The sequence below is a fragment of the Odocoileus virginianus genome, chromosome 2, assembly GCF_023699985.2.
Source record: "Odocoileus virginianus isolate 20LAN1187 ecotype Illinois chromosome 2, Ovbor_1.2, whole genome shotgun sequence".
In the NCBI taxonomy this organism is placed as follows: Eukaryota; Metazoa; Chordata; class Mammalia; order Artiodactyla; family Cervidae; genus Odocoileus; species Odocoileus virginianus.
In genome coordinates, this window is record NC_069675.1 from 5996409 (window position 1) to 6012393 (window position 15985).

The 15985-nt window shown below is 40.7% G+C and overlaps 1 protein-coding gene across 4 annotated transcripts in view; it reads right to left on the reverse strand.

The window, feature by feature from the left end:
* Positions 1-70: 70 nt before the first annotated feature.
* TBC1D8 (TBC1 domain family member 8) overlaps positions 71-15985 on the reverse strand; it is a 143160-nt gene continuing 127245 nt past the window's right edge. For all 4 annotated transcript variants that reach the window (XM_070475018.1, XM_070475029.1, XM_070475015.1 and 1 more), the window contains 3 exons: positions 3753-3842; positions 1786-1883; positions 71-1012 (listed from right to left, as the gene is read on the reverse strand). In XM_070475018.1, the coding sequence (XP_070331119.1) occupies positions 545-1012; positions 1786-1883; positions 3753-3842 (656 nt within the window). In that variant the 3' untranslated portion in view covers positions 71-544. The remainder of the gene's footprint in view (positions 1013-1785; positions 1884-3752; positions 3843-15985) is intronic.

A 15985-nucleotide genomic window follows, 5' to 3' on the forward strand; every position in this document is an offset into this window, starting at 1 on the left:
CCTCCAGGTAGTTCCAGACTGGCACAGTCCAAACCTTAGACACTGAAATAAGATACAGACACAGACCAAGTCAATAGAAAACTTTGTTTTTAAAAAAACTTGGAGGCCAACATTTGAAAGCGTGGTTTTTTTTGGAAGGACAAAAAAGTGAATACAACCAAATACATTAACATGGTTTCAATTACCAGCATTGAAACAAAATTAGTGCAAAAAAAGCCAAATACAATTGCACAGATAGTGGCTCTCAAATCTTGAAAGTGAATTCTTTCCCCCGTTCAAGTGAAGGATGAGTGCTTGGGCTTCTCTCAACTTGGTTAGTATCACACATCTCTCACATTTTAGCTTCCAGCTGAGGACAGAACACTAGCTCTAGCACTGACAGTGTCTAAACAAATGCTGGGTGTTGCATCAGTGCCCCCCAGCCACAGTGTGTACCCAGCTTGTAAAGTACTCACGGTGAGCTAGACAAACCTGGCTTCCTGGGCCACACCCGGGGACCTGGTCTGTGCTTTGGTATGGAGATGGGTCTCAGCCAATCGCTGTCCTACGGGCTGCTCAGCTTGAGCTCAGGCTGTGACTGGCGGCTCATTTCACAAGTCTTGAGGCTGTACTGATTGAGCTTGGCGTTTTCAAGTTTGGATTTAATGTCCAGTGGCTTTTCAAAAAAGTTGACTAATGACTGTTCAGTCAGAAGTGAGGCTAAAATATGTTCAAGGGAGACGGTCCAGTCCCCTTGTGCCTCCTCAGGAAATGCCTGGGACTCCTGGGGACTCTGCCCTGTGTCCGCTTCAGCAAACACCAAGTCCTGCTCAGAAGAGGGGGAAGGAGCCGAGGCCTGCAGCTCCTCCCCGCCTTCCTGGGAGCCGCTCCCAGAGCTGCTGCCTCGCTGCCCCACCTCGCCGATCTGCAGCAGCAGTGTGGTTACTGTGGCGATGGCTTGGTACAGGTCATTCTCTTGCGGGTCTTCGTGGAACATACTGTACAAAGTCTTACAGAACTGGATAAACTCTCTCTGGAAATGTGAGGGGGGAATATCAAGTTCAACAATGGTGCCTGGTGTGCACTCAGGCTACACACCCTCCTGCCCAAATTGAGAATCTTTGTCACAATAGAGGTGGGACTTAGCTACAAGCTTCACGGTCACTCTAGGAACAGGAAATGAGCTACTAATTTAGCATTTAAGGTTCAAGAGAAATATCCATGATAACTAAGGTACAACTGACATGCTGAGATTTAACTGATTATATCCAGAGAGTAGAATGAATGTTTGAAAGCCACTTAGTAGAGTGGAGCAACACTGTTTCCTGATCAAAAGGAAAACTGCTAAATCCCACTCCTGGGAGCTCACAGGAGTACCAGAGGGATTTAAGTCCTATAATAAAGGGAAGTTTTCCACTTAAAGCCGCATCAGTACCCTGTAATATGTAGTTAGCTATTTTCAAGAAACTACTTTTTATATGAAAAATTCTGTGTCCACTGTCTCCCAAATAGCTTCTAGTGCTCTACAGAATGAATCTGCATCACAACCTGGTAAATGAGTTTGATAGAGAAAATTTGAGGATATGAAATATGTGCTAGCATCCTTTGAAGAGTGCTGAACATCTGAATAGCTGAATGGATCAAAATTTAATTTCCTATTTAAATGTCACAATGTTTAAAATGTCTTATTAAAGATCCTTTGATTATAGCTTAGGAGGTAAAGTGGGGGTCCAGCTTCAGTAAAAGGCCTACCACTGAAATTGCTTGCTAAAATAGTAAATTCTCTGCACAGAATAAAGTCCATACCTGGCTCATTTTTGGCAACTCTTTCTCAGTTTTGTCTTTTTCTTTGGCCAAATCTTTAATCATCTGCTTCAGCTGTTTCTGATAATCAATTGTATCACCTTGAGACAAAGGAAAGAATATAGACTTCAGTCAAAGTAAAAAATTTAAGAGATACCAAGGGAACATTTCATGCAAAGATGAGCACAATAAAGGACAGAAATGGTATGGATCTAACAGAAGCAGAAGATACTAAGAAGAGGTGGCAAGAATACATAGAAGAACTGTACAAAAAAAGATCTTCACGACCCAGATAATCACAATGGTGTGCTCACTCACCTAGAGCCAGACATCCTGGAATGCAAACTCAAGTGTGCCTTAGGAAGCATCACTATGAACAAAGCTAGTGGAGGGGATGGAATTCCAGTTGACTATCGCACAATTGTACCCATCTCATGTGCTAGCTAAGTAATGCTTAAAATTTATGCCAGGCTTCAACTGTATGTGAACCATGATCTTTTGGATGTTCAAGCTGGATTTAGAAAAGGCAGAACCAGAGATCAAACTGCCAACATCTGCTGGATCATCGAAAATGCGAGAGTTCCAGAAAAACTGCTTTTTGACCATACCAAAGCCTTTGACTGGATCACAACAAACTGGAAAATTCTTAGAGATGGGAATATCAGACCACCTGACCTGCCTCCTGAGAAATCTGTATGCAGGTCAGAAAGCAACAGTTCGAACTGGACATGGAACAACAGACTGGTTCCAAATAGGAAAAGGAGTATGTCAAGGCTGTGTATTGTCACCCTGCTGTTTTAATTTATATACAGAATACATCATGTGAAATGCCAAGCTGGAATGAAGATTGCTGGGAAAAATATAAAAACCTCAGATATGCAGATGATACCACCCTAGTGGTAGAAAAAAAAGAACTACTAAAGTGCCCTCTTGAAAGAGAGTGAAAAAGCTGGCTTAAAACTCAACATTCACAAAATTAAGATCATGGCATCCAGTGCCATCACTTCATGGCAAATAGACTGGGAAACGGTGAGAGACTATTTTCTTGGGCTCCAAAATCACTGTGGGTGGTGACTGCAGCCATGAAATTAAAAGACACTTGCTCCTTGGAAGAAAAGCTATGACCAACCTAGACAACATATTAAAAAGCAGAGACATTACTTTGCCAACAAAGGTCTGTCTAATCAAAGATACGGCTTTTCCAGTAGTCATGTATGGATATGAGAGTTGGACTCTAAAGAAAGCTGAGCACTGAAGAATTGATGCTTTTGAACTGTGGTGTTGGAGAAGACTCGACAGTCCCTTGGACAGCAAGGAGATCCAACCAGTCAATCCTAAAGGAAATCAGTCCTGAATATTCATTGGAAGGACTGATGCTGAAGTTGAAACTCCAATACTCTGGCCACCTGATGCAAAGAACCGACTCACTGGAAAAGACCCTAATGCTGGGAAAGATTGAAGGTGGGAGGAGAAGAGAACGAAAGGTTGAGATGGTTGGATAGCATCACCAACACAATGTACATGAGTGAGTAAGCTCTGGGAGTTGGTGATGGACAGGGAGGTCTGGCGTGCTGCAGTCCACGGGGTTGCAAAGAGGTGGACACAACTGAACTGAAGTAAATTCCATGAAAACAAAAGGAAAATGGAAAGGAGTGGTGAGGGGATGAGGGACTCCACTAAGCAAATCCCACATACAAACTGAAAAGCAGAGATCAATCAGATGGTCCGTACAAAAAGTGTCCACAAATAGATTATGACAGCTGAGTGACCTCTTGTTACAGGATAACCCCTGCAATATTAAAGAAATAAACATGGGGGGATAGAGGACAGACACCCAATACACTGCACCTTGGAAGGTTTTGGCTTCTGAAGCAGTGGTCTCAGTATTAGCTCCTAGGAGGCTGAGGAAGAGACACTCTGCTTCTAGGAATAGCTGTCCCAATCAGAAGGTAATGAAAAGAGGTACATACCATTGGACTTGCCAAAAACCAGGGGTCTTGATGTTGACAAGAGAGGATTCTTCAGTGGTGACTGGCTGTCTCGGTCATTTTCAGTGAGTGCTTTTTAAAAATAAAAAATGTTTTAAGTTAATTGGAAAAATTATTGTGTCTTAACCAAAATTAACAGTAATTTAGCTTTTTAGGTAAGAAAACTAAAGGCTAAGCTAGAAGCCCCTAGTCTGAGGGCTGCAGGGTCCTCCCTGGTCTGAGCCCTGTGTACACCAAGAAGTCAAAAGCATCTGACACACTCATGATGTCTTTTCCCTGATGTCTGTAGGTACTGTAATGACACAAATTCATAAGACAATGCTGATACTGACCTAGAAAAATGTCCATGCGGTTAAAAATGGATTTTTTTCAAATTATAAGTATGTATATACATACACACATAAATTCTAGAAATAACACCTCTGGATGATGTAATACTGGGTAATTGCTTTAAACTCTAATTTTTTTTCTCAGTATATCATGGTATACTTAAATAACTTATAGCAAAAACTAAAAACAGCTTTCCTGAATTCAAAGCCTGTTAAAAGTTTTCTGGAAATATACAAAACTCCAATTATATCAGAACTCTAATACACTGCTGGTATGATTATGAAATGGCATAGCCATTTTGGAAAACAGTTTGGCAGTGACCAAAAACTAAGTCATTAAGTTGCCATTTTTACCCAATTCCACTCCTAGGTATATGTCAGAAGGAAATGACAGCATTCCCACTCAGAACCTGTACACAAATGTTCACAACAGTATTTGTTACAAAGAGCCAAAAAGTACAGATCATTTACCAACTGAGCGATCAGGGAAGCCCCAAACAAACCCAACTAAGTATTCATCAGTTGAAATGAACAAGTCATGGCAGACCCGGGCAGTGTATCAGTTCAGCTGTTGAAAAGGAGTAAGCACTGGCGTCGACGTGGATGAACCCTGCAGACGTACTAACGGGGCGCAGGCAGACACGGGGTGCACACAGCATGGCTGCACATGCAGGAAAAGCCCGAGCAGACATTTGAAGGCAGGGAATGTGTGGGCCGGACAAGGAGTCAGGGTGCAGGCTTTTTGGGGGTAAAAATGCTCTAAAATTGTGATGATGGTTTGTAATGGCTATACGAAAAATCAGACACTATACACATCCAGTCAGTGAATTCTGTGGTATGTGGGTTATAAACCAATAAAGCTGTTACCAAACAAATTCTAAAAGGGACTGCAAATAAAGGATCCTCATTTTTTAAATGCTGAAGCTTCAAAATAGTAATCCATTCACTGAGAATAAATAAAAGGCAAAATTCTGTTGTGATCCAACAAATAGCCACAAGATGGCACTGAAGCCTTGATAAGCTACCCTCCTTCCTACTTGCAAAGTAGGTTTCCGGTGTTTGAAAGGTGGAGGATGCTTGGGGTTGTCTGTCTTTTCCATTGGTCTTTATTCACCACCCCCCTCCCCCCACCCATAAAGTTATTGAATCATTTCTTTTTTCCTACTTTTCCCTTTGCCCAAAACAAACTCTACGCAGTGGCACATGTGAGAATCCACTCCCTGAAAGTCGCTCCGTTGTGTCCGACTCTGTGTGACCCCATGGACGACACAGTCCATGGAACTCTCCAGGCCAGAATACTGGAGTGGGTAGCCTTTCCCTTCTCCAGGGGATCTTCCCAGCCCAGGGACTGAACCCAGCCCTCCTGGACTGCAGGCGGATTCTTTACCAGCAGGGCCACAAGGGAAGCCCAAGAATACTGGAGTGGGCAGCCTTCTCCAGCGGATCTTCCCAATCTGGGAATCAAACTGGGGTCTCCTGCATTGCAGGCGGATTCTTTACCAACTTGGCTATCAAGGAAGCCCACTCACACTGAATAGGAGGGAAATTACAAACACTGGATAGTACTTGAGGCAGTCACCATAGCTGTTGCTTCCTAGGTAACAGCCACTGGGATGTCAAGCATATACTAGATCCCTACCCTCAAAAGAGCTCAGTAGATAAACGTGTACAAAAGTCACTCTAGGAGGATGCTCTCATAAAAAAACAAATACACAAACACGGGAGCACAGAGCAGTGATTAATTTACAGGCTGGGTGAGCGTCCAGAGAGGAGGCAGGTCAAGCATCAACAGTGACAGGGAGCCGGAAAAGGCCAGCCAGCCTCAGAGCAGCGCTCAACAACCTCCCTCCCCTCCATCTCAGCAGTAAGCATCTGGACCCAGGCTGGACACCAGGGGACAGTGAAGGAGGCTGGGAGCTCACTGGAAAACGCTCATCCTGTTATCTCCTCTTTCAGAAATGTAAGCTACAGTGCATTAGGAAAAACAGTCCACAGAGTCTATACGATCCTTAAATGTTCTTTCAATCTTTTAAAATGAAATTATGAACTATCAATATAATCTTGTTTTGACATTCCAATATACCTGTAAATCACAGCTGAGCACTATACATGGATTAAGAGACAATCCTACTAATGCTTTCACTGTGTCTCACTTCACATTCTGCACAAATTAAAAGTCAGATGAAGGATTTGCATTTGGTTATCTGAAACTCCTGATCTCAGGTGTCTGTGTGACGGGCGGATAAGCGCATGGCTTCAACAGACAAACACCAGCACAGACGGCCCCCTGTGGCTTCAGGGACTATCATGAGTCGGGGCACACATCCATTCCCTGTAACACTGTCATCACCACTGCTATCTCATCACTTTCTAAACGGGATGCTTGTGGGGGGAAAACACCAATTCCACTGAAAGCTGCTTATCTCTGGCAGAGGAGGACACAGACTGCGTTCAACACTGTGTGGCCTTCAGATGCACTTGACGCTACAGTCATCAAAGTAATACCATTTTCCAAATGAACTTATGGTTGCTGGGGGGAAGGGATACTGAGTTTGGGATGGACATATACACACTGCTATTTTTAAAATAGATAAGCAACAAGGGCCTACCGTATAGTACAGCAGGAACTCTGCTCAATGTCATGTGGCAGGCTGGATGGGAACGGAGTTTGGGGGAGCGTGGATACATGTATATGTATGGCTGAGTCCCTCTGCTGTCCACCCGAAACCATCACAACATTGTGACTCGGTTACACTCCAACACAAAGGAGAAAGGGAAAGATATTCCCTTCTGAGTGCAGAGCTCCAGAGAATAGCACAGAGAGATAAGCAAGCCTTCTTAAGTGATCAGTGCAAAGAAATAGAGGAAAACAATAGAATGGGAAAGACTAGAGATGTCTTCAAGAAAATCAGAGATACCAAGGGATGCAAAGATGGGCACAATAAAGGACAGAAATAGTATGGACCTAACAGAAGAAGATATTAAGAAGAGGTAGCAAGAATATACAGAACTGTCAGAAAAGGTCTTAATGACCCAGATAACCACAATGGTGTGGTCACTCACCTAGAGTCAGACATCTTGGAGTGGGCCTTAGGAAGCATCACTATGAACAAAGCTAGTGGAGGTGATGGAATTCCTGAGCTATTTGAAATAGCTATTTCAAATCCTAAAAGATGATGCTGTGAAAGTGCTGTACTCAATATGCCGGCAAATTTGTAAAACTTAGTAGTGGCACAGGACTAGAAAAGGTAAGTTCTCAAAAAAAAAAAAAAAAAAAAGAAAAGGTAAGTTTTCATTCCAATCCCAGAGAAGGGCACTGCCAAAGAATGTTCAAACTACTGCATAATTGCACTCATCTCACATGCTAGCAAAGTCATGCTCAAAATTCTTCAAGCAAGGCTTCAACTGTACGTGAACTGAGAACTTCCATACGTAAAAAGCTGGATTTAGAAAAGGCAGAGGAACCAGAATTCAAATTGCCAACATCCACTGCATCATAAAAAAAATTAGAGAATTCCAAAAAAACATCTATTTCTGTTTCATTGACTACACTAAAGTCTTTGACTGTGTGAATCACAACAAACTGTGGAAAATTCTTAGAGAGATGGGAATACCAGACCTGCCTCCTGAGAAATCTATATGCAGGTCAAGAAGCAACAGTTAGACCCAGACAGGAACAACAGACTGATTCAAAATTGGAGAAGGAATATGTCAAGGCTGTCTATTATCACCATGTTTATTTAACTTATATGCAGAGTACATCATGCAAAATACCAGACTGGATGAAGCTCAAGCTGGAATCAAGATTGTTGGGGGAGAAATATCAATAACCACAGATATGCAGATAACGCTAATGGCAGAAAGAAAAGAGGAACTAAAGAGTCTCTTGATGAAGGTGAAAGGGGAGTGTGAAAAAGCTGGCTTAAAACTCAATATTCAGAAAACTAAGATCACGGCATCTGGTCCCATCACTTCATGGCAAATAGATGCGGAAACAATGGAAACAGTGACAGACTTTATTTTCTTGGGCTCCAAAATCACTGCAGAGGGTGACTGCAGCCATGAAATTAAATGACACTTACTCCTTGGAAGGAAAGCTATGACCAACCTAGACAGTGTATTAAAAGGCAGAGACATCATTTGCTGATGAAGGTTCGTATAGTCAAAGCTAGCTTTTCTAGTGGTCATGTATGGATGTGAGAGTTGGACCATAAAGAAGGCTGAGTGCCAGCGAATTAATGTTTTGAACTGTGGAGCTGGAGAAGACTCTTGAGAGTCCCTTAGATAGCAAGGAGGTCAAGCCAGTCAACCCTAAAGGAAATCAACCCTGCATATTAATTGACTGATGCTGAAGCTCCAATACTTTGACCATCTGATGCAAAGAGCTGACTCGCTGAAAAGATGCTGATGGTGGGAAAGCCTGAGGGCAGGAGGAAAGGGGGCAGCAGAGGATGAGATGCTCGGATGGCATCACCGACTCAACGGACATGAGTTTGAGGAAACTGCAGGAGATGGTGAAGGACAGGGTAGCCTGGCGTGCTGCCGTCCATGGAGTCGTAAAGAGGTGGACACAACTGAGCAACTGAACAACGACCGATACAAAATAAAAAGTTAAATAATAATACTATTTTCCATCATATTTTCTTCTCGCAAAAGCCAAACCGTGCCCCCCCCCCTTCACCTCTCCATGGTGGCTAGAAACAGCAATCAACTTCTAATAGCACAGACTTGGATTTGGTTCAACTAGGAATTCCAGTATACCCAAGTCATCAGTAAGATAGGAAGATCAACCAAATTCTCCAACTTGTGTCCCAGATATATAATCTAGAAAACCTCCTGAGCTATGACACATACTAGATACTCACTAGGACTACAAATCCAATCTTAGTGGCTCCTTGACAATTTGCATAATATCAGGGGTCTTAAGCACTTAGCTTTTCTCTTTTAAAAAGTTCAATGGAGGGGCTTCCCTGGTGGCTCAGTGGTAAAGATTCTGCCTGTCAATGCAGGAGACACGAGCTCGATCCCTGATCTGAGAAGATCCCACATGCTGGGGAGTAACTAAGCCTGTGAGTCACAACTACTGAGCCTGTGCTCTCGAGCCCGAGAGCTGGAGCTACTGAAGCCCGCGTGCCCCACACCCTGTGCCCTGCAACAGGAGAAGCCACTGAAACGGAAGCTGGTACATGGCAATAAAGGGTAGCCCCCTGCTTGCCACAACCAGAGAAAGCCCAAGCAAAAACAATGAAGACGGAGCACAGCCAAAAGTAAATAATAAATAAAAATAAAATTATAAAAAGTTCAATGCAATCTTTTAATTTCACAAAAGGTTCCTTAGGAAGTTTATATTCTACACTATTCATATTTTTCAAAACCCTCAAGTGATATTTTCAACTCAGGATCCCAATCCAAAGAGCAGACTTACATCTAACCTCAGCTGTCTGTCACCAAATCAAATGAGCCTGGCATCATTTCTGATGGACCTGGCATCAGTACTGCCTAAGTTATCAGATGTAAACTATCACTTCTGGATCCTGTGAGAAGTTGACCTTTGCAAGTTTCCGGAGTACAGCATCCGTTTTCAGAATCTGAGTCTTCAGACTGACTGTCACCAGTCTCTGAGGGAAGTTCTTGATCTTTCATGACTGGAGTCATCATTTAGTTCACATATTTCCATGTTAGCTGATAAGCCTTCTTCGTGTATGCCAGTTGGGTTATGTCCATTAATAATCTGATCCTTAGAGTGGTGTAACGATCCTTCAGTCCCTTGGATTCCAGCAGGTATTCTGACGTATCAGCACACTCTCAAGGGCAGGAGATTATAGATTTTATCTTCAGTATTGATTCTTCAGTCATAAGAAAAGGCTGACCAAAAAGTAAAGAACCAACATAGTGGACGTGACCTGGGTGCCACAACTTTTTTCTTAGAAAGAGTAGTTGTCACATGCCATGTGTCTTGATAGTAATTTCAAACACATGATTTCCCATTCCATAATACTACTCAGGTTGTCATCCACAGTGAATATTCCATGAAATCTATGGTTTTATACCAGTAGCCGTTGTTGCTGTTCAGGCACTAAAGTCGTGTCCGCCTCTTTGTGACCCTGTGGATGGCAGCCCCCAGGCCCCTCTGTCCATGGGATTTCCCAGGCAAGAATACTGGAGTGGGTTGCCATTGCCTTCTCCAGGGAATCATCCCAATCCAGAGATCGAACCCTGGTCTCCTGTATCTCCTGCACTGGCAGGTGGATCCCTTACCACTGAGCTATCCATTAATATATATGGGAAGCCCATATATATTAATATCAGTACTTATGGGTCTTATCTGCAGGTAGTCTGGACGAAGCAGACAATGTCATGCAAAGATTTCATGTATTTCAGTGTTGGTGGTAGAGCAGTGAGCATAGCTGCCTTGCAATGATCTAGTATATTTTCAGTTGTACTGCACAGACTTCGAAAGTGGAGACATTCTGTCAGTGGGCTTGAACTTCCAAGGTGCAGTCTTTAATCAAGGGCAATGGAACAAAATGCATTTTGCCAAGTAACAAAATGGGTCAAATGGTACTGAAATCTTAGCATGCTCAGGACTTTTTAATATTAGTTTTCATACTAATATTATATTGAAATGTCTCCATCAATTCCTGATTGGGATTTTTAAATAACAACCTCTTCAAATGGACTATCACTCTCACTGAGAAACTATTTGGACAAGAAGGTAGAAGCAAATGGCATTTTGCTGTACTTGATGGAAACTGCTTTCTTGCCGGTACTGAGAACTTGAATGGTTCAAATGTTTTTGTTTTACTTCAAGTGTATGATGATTTTCCCTTACTGACAAATCTGAGTTGTTGTGATAATATGGCTTCCTGAATTTTGGTTTCCTGTTTTTAGTATTTATTTATTTGCTGTACTGGGTCTTAGGTGCAACATGCAGGATCTTTGCTATTAGTTGCAACACGCAGAATCTAGTTCCTTGATCAGGGAAGTCCCATAATATGACTGAATTTTAAACCCAGCCATTTTTTCATATCAAGTATTTAAAAATTTATACAGATATTGATATAAACTTCTCATTTATATAGATATTGCTGTTTTAGTCTATAATTATACTTCAGGATTTAAATTACAATACTGACTAAACATCATTAATGAAGCATTTATAACCTCACATTTTCTAAGATGAATTTCTGCTTTGAATCCATACTTTGTCAGTGCACATTAATGTTTTCATGTGATCTTCAAATTTTCAATGAAGTTCACTCAGGTTTTCAACATTTTAAGTCCTTTTTAAAATAAGTATCTTTGGGACTTCCCTGGCGGTCCAGTGGTTAGGACTCTGTGCTTCCACTGCAGAGGGGTACAGGTTTGGTCCCCAGTCAGGCAACTAAGATCTGGCATGATGTACAGTGCAGCAAAATAAAACTATCTTTAATTAAACAGTAAATTGGAATCATTTATAACATTTTTCTTTTTAACTGAACTCTTTAAAGACATTTATTTTTGGCTGTAGTGGGTCCCCGCTGCTGAACAGGCTTTCCTCTCGTTGTGGCGAGTTACTCTGCCGTACACGGGCTTCTCGTTGTGGTAGCTTCTCTTGTTGCAGAGCATAGACTCCAGGTGCATGGGCTTCAGTAGCTGTGGCACGTGGGATCAGTATTCACAGCTCCCAGGCTCTAGAGCATGGGCTCAACAGTTGTGGCACAGGGGCTTAGTTGCTCTTGAGGCAGGAAGGATCTTCCTGGATCAGGGATCGAACCCATGTCTCCTGCATTGGCAGGAGGATTCTTTACCACTGAGCCACCTAACTCATCTCCTGAAAAAAACTCTTCTTTTGGACAGCAAATGCACTCTGGCATGTAAACAACCTCAGGAAGAAATCTCTACTGCTTCACCTAAAGCTGAACACAAAGACTGAAGCAGCTCCAATTTTACTTGAGTCAGCATTTTGAAAGCATCACTTCACATGGATCCAGAGCAGCAGGGACACCTCTGGGAGCCGCTCTGCAAGTCTGACAGTATATTCCCTGCATCCCAGAGTTCCCAGAAGGAACAGAGCCCACGCTGTCAGCTCTACTCTCAGCAGGCTCTCTTACAGGAAGCCTCCAATGCCTCATTCATTTGTCTTCATTTATGAATTCCAATACATCATTCTCAGTAACTGGTTTTGATGCTTCTTCCTAATGCATATAATGTTCTTCCAGGAAGTTGTCTTATGGAAGTCCAATTAGTGCAACTAGCTGAGTAAAATGACCAATACCTACATATCGATCAATTTTTTGCAATGAAAACTCCAGTTTTAGTAATCTTCTAGGATACTGTTCATCCCTGTATCATCTGATGTGGTATCAGATCATCTGGAATATTTCTCTTCCATTTGTTAAACAATGTTGTTATGTACAGTGGAACCCCCATAAGACTGAGCTGATTTTTCAGCAGAAGCTGCAGGCCAGAGGGAGTGGCACAATACTTTCCAAGTGCTAAAAGGAAAAAAAAGACTTCCAATCAAGAGTATTCCACCCAGCAAGGTTATTATTCAGAATTAAAGGAGAGAGAAACCATTTCCAAACAATAGATAAAGGCCTTTACCACCACTGAACCAGCCTTATAAGAAAGTTAAATGAACTTCTTTAAGCTAAAAAGAAAAAGCCCTAACTAGCAACAAGAAAACATAGCAGAGTCAAAATCTGACTGATAAAGGCAACATAGATATTGCTCAACCACCTACAAAGTTAGTAAAACAGTTAAAAGACAAAAGTAGTACAATTAAGTAGAGCATAATAGCCCAAAGGATATAAAAAAATAAAATATGTAAAACTTCACATCGAAAGTAAAATGTAGGAGGAGGGAGTAAAAACACATAATTCTTAGAATACATGTAAACATAAATTGCTATCAACTTAAAACAGACTGGTATAGATTTGTATAGATCTATGTATAGATATCTATATATATACATAGGCTGTCATATAGTGAAACTTGTGATAACCACACAGCAAAAACCTACACAAAAGATGAGAAAGACATCTAAATGTAACACCACAGAAGGTCATCAAACCACAAGGGAAGAGAGAAAAAAGGAAAAGAGAGGAACTACAACAAGCAATTAACAAGAAAGCAGTAAGTACAGGTCTATCAATAATTACTTTAAATGTAAACAGACTAAATTCTCCAATAAAAAAACAGAGTGACTGAATGGATGAAAAAACAAGACTAATCCATATGCTGCCTATAAAAGACTCACTTAGATAGTAGGACACAAACTCAAAGTGATGGGATGGAAAAGACAGTCCCTGCAAATGAAAACAAAAAGAAATCTGGGGTGACTATACGTATATTACACAAAATAGACTAAAACAAAAACTGAAATAAAAGACAAAGAAGGACATTACATAATGGTTAAGGGGTCAACCCAACAAGAAGATATAACATGTGTAAGCATTTATGCACCCAGGACAGGCACACCTAAATAAATAAGGCAAATATTAACAGACCTAAGGGAGAAACTGACAGCAATACAGCACTAGTTGGGGACTTTAAGACCTCACTTACATTAATGGATAGAACATCCAGACAGAAAATCAATAATGAAGCATCAGCCTTAAACCACACATATATACAACACATTCCATCCCAAAGTAGCAGAATACATATTCTCAAGTGCACAAGGAACATTCTCCAAGAAAACAAGTTTCAATAAATTTAAGAAGACTGAAATCATATCAAGCATTTTTTCCAACCCCATTAGTATGAAACTGGAAATCAATTACCAAAAAACAAACAAACAAACAAACTAGAAAAACCACAAATTATATGGAGGTTAAACAACCAGTAGGTCAAAAAAGAAATCAAGGAGAAAATTTAAAAAAATACCTTGAGACAAATGAAAATGAAAATATAACATTCCAAAATCTACAGGATACAGCAAAAGCAGTTCTAATGGAAATTAATAGCAATAAATGAAATAGAGATTTAAAAGACACTAGACAAAGTCAATAAAACTAAGACCTGTTTCTTTGAGAAAATCAAAAAAATTAACAAACCTTTACCTAGTCTTACCAAGAAAAAGAGAGCTCAAAGTCAGAAATGAAAGAGAAGTTACAACTGATATCACAGACAAAAGATCAGAGAAACTCATATGAACAACTGTACAACAAAATGAATAACCTAAAGGAAAAGGGTAAATTCCTAGAAACATACAGTCTTCTAAGACTGGATCATGAACAAACAGAAAATCTCAACAGATCAATAGTACATGATGTATGGCGAAAACCATCACAATATTGTAAAGAAATTATCCTCCACTAAAATAATTTATTTTTTTTATTTATTTTTTTTCCATTTATTTTTATTAGTTGGAGGCTAATTACTTTACATCATTGCAGTGGTTTTTGTCATACATTGAAATGAATTAGCCATGGATTTACATGTATTCCCCATCCCGGTCCCCCCTCCCACCTCCCTCTCCACCCGATCCCTCTCGGTCTTCCCAGTGCACCAGGCCCGAGCACTTGTCTCATGCACCCAACCTGGGCTGCTGATCTGTTTCACCCTAGATAAAATACATGTTTCGATGCTGTTCTCTTGAAACATCCCACCCTCGCCTTCTCCCAGAGTCCACAAGTCTGTTCTATACATCTGAGTCTCTTTTTCTGTTTTGCATATAGGGTTATCTCTCTCTGTTTGCAGATGACATGATCCTCTACATAGAAAACCCTAAAGACTCTACCAGAAAATTACTAGAGCTAATCAACGAATACAGTAAAGTTGCAGGATATAAAATTAACACACAGAAATCTCTTGCATTCCTATACACTAACAATGAGAAAACAGAAAGAGAAATTAAGGAAACAATACCATTCACCATTGCAACAAAAAGAATAAAATACTTGGGAGTATATCTACCTAAAGAAACAAAAGACCTATACATAGAAAACTATAAAACACTGATGAAAGAAATCACAGATGGAGAAATATACTGTGTTCATGGATTGGAAGAATCAATATTGTCAAAACGGCTATACTACCCAAAGCAATCTATAGATTCAATGCAATCCCTATCAAACTACCAACGGTATTTTTCACAGAACTAGAACAAATAATTTCACAATTTGTATATGGAAATACAAAAAACCTCGAATAGCCAAAGTAATCCTGAGAAAGAAGAATGGAACTGGAGGAATCAATCTTCCTGACTTCAGACTATACTACAAAGCCACAGTCATCAAGACAGTATGGTACTGGCACAAAGACAGAAATATAGATCAATGGAACAGAATAGAAAGCCCAGAGATGAATCCACGAACCTATGGTCACCTTATCTTCGACAAAGGAGGCAAGGATAGACAATGGAAAAAAGACAACCTCTTTAACAAGTGGTGCTGGGAAAACTGGTCAACCACCTGTAAAAGAATGAAACTAAAACACTTTCTAACACCATACACAAAAATAAACTCAAAATGGATTAAAGATCTAAATGTAAGACCAGAAACTATCAAACTCCTAGAGGAGAACATAGGCAAAACACTCTCCGACTTAAATCACAGCAGGATCCTCTATGACCCACATCCCAGAATTTTAGAAACAAAAGCAAAAATAAACAAATGGGACCTAATGAAACTTAAAAGCTTTTGCACAACAAAGGAAACTATAAGCAAGGTGAAAAGACAGCCCTCAGATTGGGAGAAAATAATAGCAAACGAAGCAACAGACAAAGGATTAATCTCAAAAATACACAAGCAACTCCTCCAGCTCAACTCCAGAAAAATAAATGACCCAATCAAAAAATGGGCCAAAGAACTAAACAGACATTTCTCCAAGGAAGACATACAGATGGCTAACAAACACATGAAAAGATGCTCAACATCACTCAGTATCAGAGAAATGCAA